At 40.4% G+C, this 6,933-nt stretch overlaps 1 protein-coding gene across 12 annotated transcripts in view; it reads right to left on the bottom strand.

Annotated features, from left to right (window-relative positions):
- samd4a (sterile alpha motif domain containing 4A) overlaps positions 1 to 6,933 on the bottom strand; it is a 196,444-nt gene that overhangs the window by 80,124 nt on the left and 109,387 nt on the right. For 11 of the 12 annotated variants that reach the window (XM_043697695.1, XM_043697697.1, XM_043697689.1 and 8 more), the window contains one exon: positions 5,526 to 5,789. The exons of the other annotated variant lie outside the window; for it this stretch is intronic. In XM_043697695.1, the coding sequence (XP_043553630.1) occupies positions 5,526 to 5,789 (264 nt within the window). The remainder of the gene's footprint in view (positions 1 to 5,525; positions 5,790 to 6,933) is intronic. 12 annotated transcript variants of the gene reach the window in all.

Here is a 6,933-nt window from a genome sequence, read left to right as displayed (position 1 = left end):
CTTACCCCTCTTCCAGGTCATTTATAAAAATGACAAACAGCAATGGTCCCAAAACAGATCCTTGCGGAACACCGCTAGTGACGGCACTCCATGAAGAAACTTTGCCATCAACTACTACCCTCTGTCTTCTTCCATCTAGCCAATTCCTAATCCAAACCTCCAACTCATCCTCAATGCCATATCTCCGTATTTTCTGCAGTCGCCTACCATGGGGAACCTTATCAAACGCCTTACTAAAATCCATATATACCACATCTACCGCTTTCCCCTCATCATCCTCCTTCGTCACCTTTTCAAAGAATTCAATAAGGTTTGTGATGCACGACTTGCCCTTCACAAAACCATGCTGACTGTCCTTGATCACATTATTCCTATCCAGATGTGCATAACTCCTATCCCTTACAATTCTCTCTAAGACTTTGCCCACAACGGAAGTGAGACTCACCGGCCTATAGTTACTAGGGCTATCCCTACTCCCCTTTTTGAACAAGGGAACCACATTTGCTATCCTCCAGTCTTCTGGGACTACTCCTGTAGACAAAGAGGACATAAAAATCAAGGCCAATGGCTCTGCAATCTCCTCCCTTGCTTCCCAGAGAATCCTAGGATAAATGCCATCAGGCCCAGGGGACTTATCTATTTTCACCTTTTCCAGGATTTCCAACACCTCTTCTCTACATACCTCAAAGCCATCCATTCTACTTATTTGTGCCTCAGTATTTTCATCGACAACAATGCCCTGTTCCTGAGTGAATACTGAAGAAAAGTATTCATTCAGTGTCTCCCCAATCTCTTCCGCCTCCACACGCAACTTCCCCCTACTATCCTTGTCTGGACCTATTCCTACCCTAGTCATTCTTTTATTCCTGACATACCTATAGAAAGCCTTAGGGTTTTCCCTAATCCTATCTACTAAGGACCTTTCATGTCCCCTCCTTGCTGCTTTTAGCTCTCTCTTCAGGTCCTTCCTGGCTACCCTATAACTCTCTATCGCTCCAATTGAACCTTCACGTCTCATCTTGAGATAGGCCGCCCTCTTCCCTTTAACAAGGGATTCCAATTCCTTATTAAACCACGGCTCCCTCGCACGACCCTTTCCTTCCTGCCTGACAGGTACATAATTATCAAGGGCACTCAATAGTTGCCCCTTGAACAAGTTCCACATATCATTTACACTCTTGCCTTGGAGTCTCCTTTTCCAAGCCACACATCCTAAGTCATGCCTCACCGCATCATAATTTCCCTTACCCCAGCTATAATTCTTGCCCTGTAGTACACACTTATCCCTCTCCATCACGAGTGTAAAAATCACCGAATTATGGTCACTATCCCCAAAGTGCTCACCTTCCTCTAATTCTAACACCTGGCCTGGTTCGTTACCCAGAACCAAATCCAGTATGGCCTCACCTCTTGTTGGCCTGTCTACATATTGTGTCAGGAAACTCTCCTGCACACATTGAACAAACACTGACCCATCTAACGAACTTGAGCTATAGCTTTCCCAATCAATATCAGGAAAGTTAAAGTCCCCCATAACAACCACCCTATTACTGTCACTCATCTCCTGAATCACCTTCCCTATCCTTTCTTCAATGATTCTAGGACTATTAGGAGGCCTGTAAAAGACTCCTAACAGGGTGACCTCACCTTTCCTATTCCTAACCTCAGCCCAAACTACCTCAGATGGCAAGTCCTCATCCATCGTCCTTTCCACCACTGTAATACTATCTTTAGTGTGGAAGCAGGTCATTAGACCCATCTGATCCACACTGGCCCTCTGAACAGCATCCCATCCTGTCCCACCGCCTTACCCCATCCCTGTAATGCTGCATTTCTCATGGCTAATCCAGCTAGCCTGCACACCCGTAGACACTACAGACAATTTAGCATGGTCAACCCACCAAACTTGCAAATCTTTGCATTGTGGGAGGAAACCCGAGCAACTGGAGAAAATCCACACTGACACGGGGAGAAAGTGCAAACTCCACAGTCACCAGAGGGTGGAATTGAACCTGGGTCCCTGGGTCTGGGGGGCAACGGTGCTAACCATTGTGCCACCCCTGGCAGGTAATATGGCTAAAGGTGAAGTAGTCCACTTCAGTAGGAAAAATAGAATGGCTGAGTAGTGTTTAAAAGCAAATAGTCTGGGAAATGTTAATGTACAAAAGAACCTGGGTGTTCTTATACACCTGTCATGGAAAACAAGCATGTTGGCACAGGAAGCAATTATGGAGATAAATGCTATCTGAAACAAATTGTTGTAAAAACTTAGCATGTCTGGCAGCATCTGTGGAGAGAAAACAGAGTTAACATTTTGGGTTCTGTGATCCTCTGTCAGAACAGACAAATGATATGCTGGCATTGAAAGGGGCTTTAGTACAAGAGCAAGGAATTTTTACTGTAGCTGTATATGGCTTTGTGACCAAATCTTAAGTATTGTAAGAACCTTTGGTCTCCTTACCCAAGAAAAAGCATATTTGCCATAGAAACAGAAGTCATATTGAGAAGTACAATGATTCATACAGAACTATGCAAATTGAATGCAGAGATAAAGTCTGGTCTGCCAAGAAGGTACGGAACAAAGTACTGTTGACTCAGTATGTGTGGCAAACCATTTCATACAAAGAAAAGACAAATTTTCTTCAATCATACAGCATGGTGAGTCTGTGGAATTCTTGCCCTCAAAGTGGTTTCAGGCAAAGTCATGAATATATTTAAGAATTAATAAATAGATTCCTACAGAAAGAAAGGTGTTAAGAAGCATGGTTGGCGGGGGGGGGGGAAGAAAGAGGCGGTAATGGTTCTATGCTAAGAGAAAAGATCACGTTGAATGACAGAATGGGCTCAATGGGCTGATTGCATAATCTCGCTCATTTTTTCTTTGCATCTATAGCTGTCTGTTTCAAATGAGTATGTACATATTCGTGGGTTTTTTTTTAAAAAGGGTTATAGTTTAAGTGGAATGGGATTTTTTTTTGTTATTTGATTAAGCTAGTGTGAAACAGTTATAAGTTACTTCCTGTTAATGAAACAACATGGTGCAGATTCATTTTGTCAGTCATGAAAATTGGTCACCTTGATCTAATTAGGATTTTATACATTCTGTAACAGCTGGAGGTGGTGCAGAAGGTGGGAGTGGATGTACCAGCAAGTGGGAGAGGTGTGCCACCAAAAGACAGCTCCAAGTTTTCACAACAGGATTCCTTAGTCACTTTTTTGCAACCTGGCAGACAAGTGCCAGTATTATTTTATCTATTTAAATATGTCCCCATACAGACATGTGCATTTTGGAACCAGTTTTTAATCCTACTCACACTGTATAACATTGACTGTACTGAAAAGTAATTAATTGCATTGGAGGCATTTTCAAATGCATTTAGATGGTGCTTTATCACATAAGAATTTATTTTCATTGAAAATATTTCACTTCTCACCAATCTGTTATCCTGTCTTACTCTCTTGGTCAAAATTGATTTAGTTCACTCAATAAAACAATAATTATTTTTCCTTTCTCAGTCGAGTACTTATGGCAACAGCCTACGATGTTGAGCTTTTGAACAACTCCTACTGCACAAGAAATCTTAAAATGGAATTTCGCTCTCTAAATCTTAAAGCTGGACCACTACCATACATCTTTAATCACCAGAAGATGGCAACATAAACCTCATCCCAACTTTCCTTAAATATGCCTGCCACAGGGTGCCTACATAGCTAACTAGTCAAGAAAAAAATGTTTCAACAGTTTAAAGTTATCCAGTGACCAACCAGAATGTGAACATACCAGAAGTCAGTGATGCTATATAAAGATAACAACCAAGATCCTCCATATAACCATGCCAGATTGTAAGGCATACTGTTGCCTTCTGGAGGATTGCACTGTCACAATTCAATCATACAGCTATTTTTAACACTTACAAGTTAGAGAGAAAGATTCAAGCCATCATACATGTATCTTTTCTGAACAAGCCTAAAAGAATTAGTCTAGTTTCTACCTGAAACTCTTGGTGACATTATTAGCCTTGACTGTAAATATACCAAACCTGGCAAGAATGTCTGCTTATTTTCTACAACATTTGAACCCTCTTGAAGATTGAACAATCATTCATTGCAAACAAATCAACTGCATGCACTTTCAAATTTGTTCTGTGACAATGTTCTACAAAAAAATTTTTTCCTCTATCAAAGTTCTTTCAATGTCATCATCCAATATTTTAAAATTGGAAAGTCTGTTTCAGAAACTTTTGTTTGGATAATTTTGGTCTCGGCTGCTACAATTTTTTTTAATAAAAAAGATTTATTGCAACTTACGACGCATTCAGCTACCCAACTCATCAATATCCTGTGGTGACTTTTAACTGGGTATATTTTATCACTTAGCAACCATCTGAAGCTAATCGTCCTGAGCTATCAATATACTGATTTACCAGGAGAGAAAGCAGTACAGTGACAAAAAAGTTCCTGAAAGATCACATACCACAAACAGCTGTGTTGGATACCAAGGCCATGTCGTTTGACCAGAGAATAGTTATTTTGACATTAACACTAGTTGAGACAACAGCCAGGTTGGTCAGCTAAATAAAAGCATTATTGTGATCTCAATTTATTTTCAGTCACTAAAAGTTGGAATCTCAACTCATAACTGTTCTTTTGAAAGAACAAGCGTAGCACTGCATAGAGTCTAGACATGACACTGAGCTGATCTTAAAACTTTAATTTTGGCCAGCCAAATATGGATACTGAAATCAAATGCATCTTTTTCATTCCAAAAGGGAAGGATACCATTAACTAACAACCAGGAAGATGAACTTACAATTGTTCTACTACTCATCAGCAGCAGTTAGGGTGTCGTAAAATGCGTAAAAGACAAATCCTTATTCAACAGCTGTGCATATTAATACAAATATTATTTAGATGTTTTAAATAGAAACCTTTTTTATCTGCAAGTTCTATGAGACCTTACATTCAATAAGACAGACATACCATTGCTATATACCACACAGTGCTTATTAATTGCCTATTGACACTGAATCCACTTGCTATCTAACAAATGCACCACAGATTTTGAACAGTTATCGAAAGAAAAGCCTCTTTGCTCTGTTCCATATGTACCAGTATTTGACTTGTGTTATTTGGCTATTATTACAAGCTCCTTTTCTTCCCTATTCACTGGAGCATAATACGACGCATTACATGTTGAAGTAGTAACTATTAATAACAATGAAAACAAATTGCTTTGTGGTGCAAGTTTTCACTAATTCACTCATTTGTTTTCCTCACAAAAGTTGCCTTATTTTGATTAAACTCTAGACTCAAACATATTGTTAGCTTACATTAAAATCTGGTGTCTGAATCCAGAGTTACGTAATCCTTGAAGTTTCGAACAAAATCAACACTTCAGTAAAAAGCAGAACAACTATCAAAATCCACTGTAGTATTGATTAACAGACTCTCCACTCCACTTTCTGCACAACCTGTTCAGAAATGTATATTCTACAGTCAACATCATTCTAACAACAATTACCCACCTTTCATGCCACTGCCCTCCTCTTGGAATGTATTACGTGTCACTGCTTGATCTTCAAGATGCTCACTTCCACCACTACCCGAGGAAGCAACACTGCTCTGTGGGGAGAGGGGAGCATGGTCTGATGGGATACACTGAGGTCCCCTTGCTCGCAGGTCTTCATGGGACATCCATCCATGACCTAGAGGCTGATTTGGCACATTGATTGGAGGGGTAAGAGATACTGAACGCTTCAGAGGGCTGTGGTGTGTCTGGCCTGAGAGAACTAGAAAACATATTTAACAACAGTTATTCATTGAAAGCAGTGCAGTGTCAAAGCCTAAAATTTGCAAACTTACCAAATGTCAGTTTCAAACATGTACATAAATGACTCGAAGTTTTAATTCAGTAACAATTTTGCATTGAGACCCAAATTTTGTGATTCGAACATTGTAACATTGTTTCCTAGGTTATACATATCATAAATCTATTGCTCACCAGTGGAATTCACTGATATTCCCAAAAAATCCACATGTTCTACAGAGTTTAGGAGAAGCTTGAAAACCATGTAAAATTGCTCCTCGGCTTATAGATGGAGTTGGGTCAAACTAATATTCACCAGAGTCTGAAGCCATGTTATTCTAATGCACACGTCTTTACTCGGTACCACCATTCATGGCCTTCTTAAATGATACACAAAGAGCAAATCAACAATCATTTACTTAGAATCAGATGTACAGCAACCCGTCCATGCCGATTAGATATCCCAACCCAATCTAGTCCCACCTGCCAGCACCCAGCCCATATCCCTCCAAATACTTCCTATTCATATACCCATCCAAATGCCTCCTAAATGTTGCAATTGTACCAGCCTCCACCACTTACTCTGGCAACTCATTCCATACACATAACATACTGAAAAAGTTATCCCTTAGGTCTCTTTTATATCTTTCCCCTCTCACCCTAAACCTATGCCCTCTAGTACTGGACTCCCCAACCCCAGGGAAAAGGCTTTGTCTATTTACCCTATCCATGCTCCTCAATTTTGTAAATCTCTAAGCTCACCCCCCCTCGGCCTCTGACGCTCCAGGGAAAGCAACCCCAGCTTGTTCAACCTCTCCCTGTCGCTCAGATCCTCCAACCCTAGCAACATCATTGTAAATCTTTTCTGAACCCTTTCAAGTTTCACAACATCTTTCCAATAGGAAGGAGATCAGAATTGCACGCAATATTCCAACAGTGGGCTAACCAATGTCCTGTACAACCACAACATGACCTCCCAACTCCTGTACACAATACTCTTCCAATAAGGGAAAGCATACCAAACACCTTCTTCACTATTCTATCTACCTACAACTCCACTTTCAAGGAACTATAAACATGTACTCCAAGGTCTCTTTGTTCAGCAACACTCCCCAGGACCTTATAAA

This window comes from Chiloscyllium plagiosum, chromosome 10 (assembly GCF_004010195.1).
Source record: "Chiloscyllium plagiosum isolate BGI_BamShark_2017 chromosome 10, ASM401019v2, whole genome shotgun sequence".
Classification (NCBI taxonomy): domain Eukaryota; kingdom Metazoa; phylum Chordata; class Chondrichthyes; order Orectolobiformes; family Hemiscylliidae; genus Chiloscyllium; species Chiloscyllium plagiosum.
The sequence above is the reverse complement of the archived record's forward strand: the minus strand, read 5'-3'. Positions and strand labels throughout refer to the sequence as shown.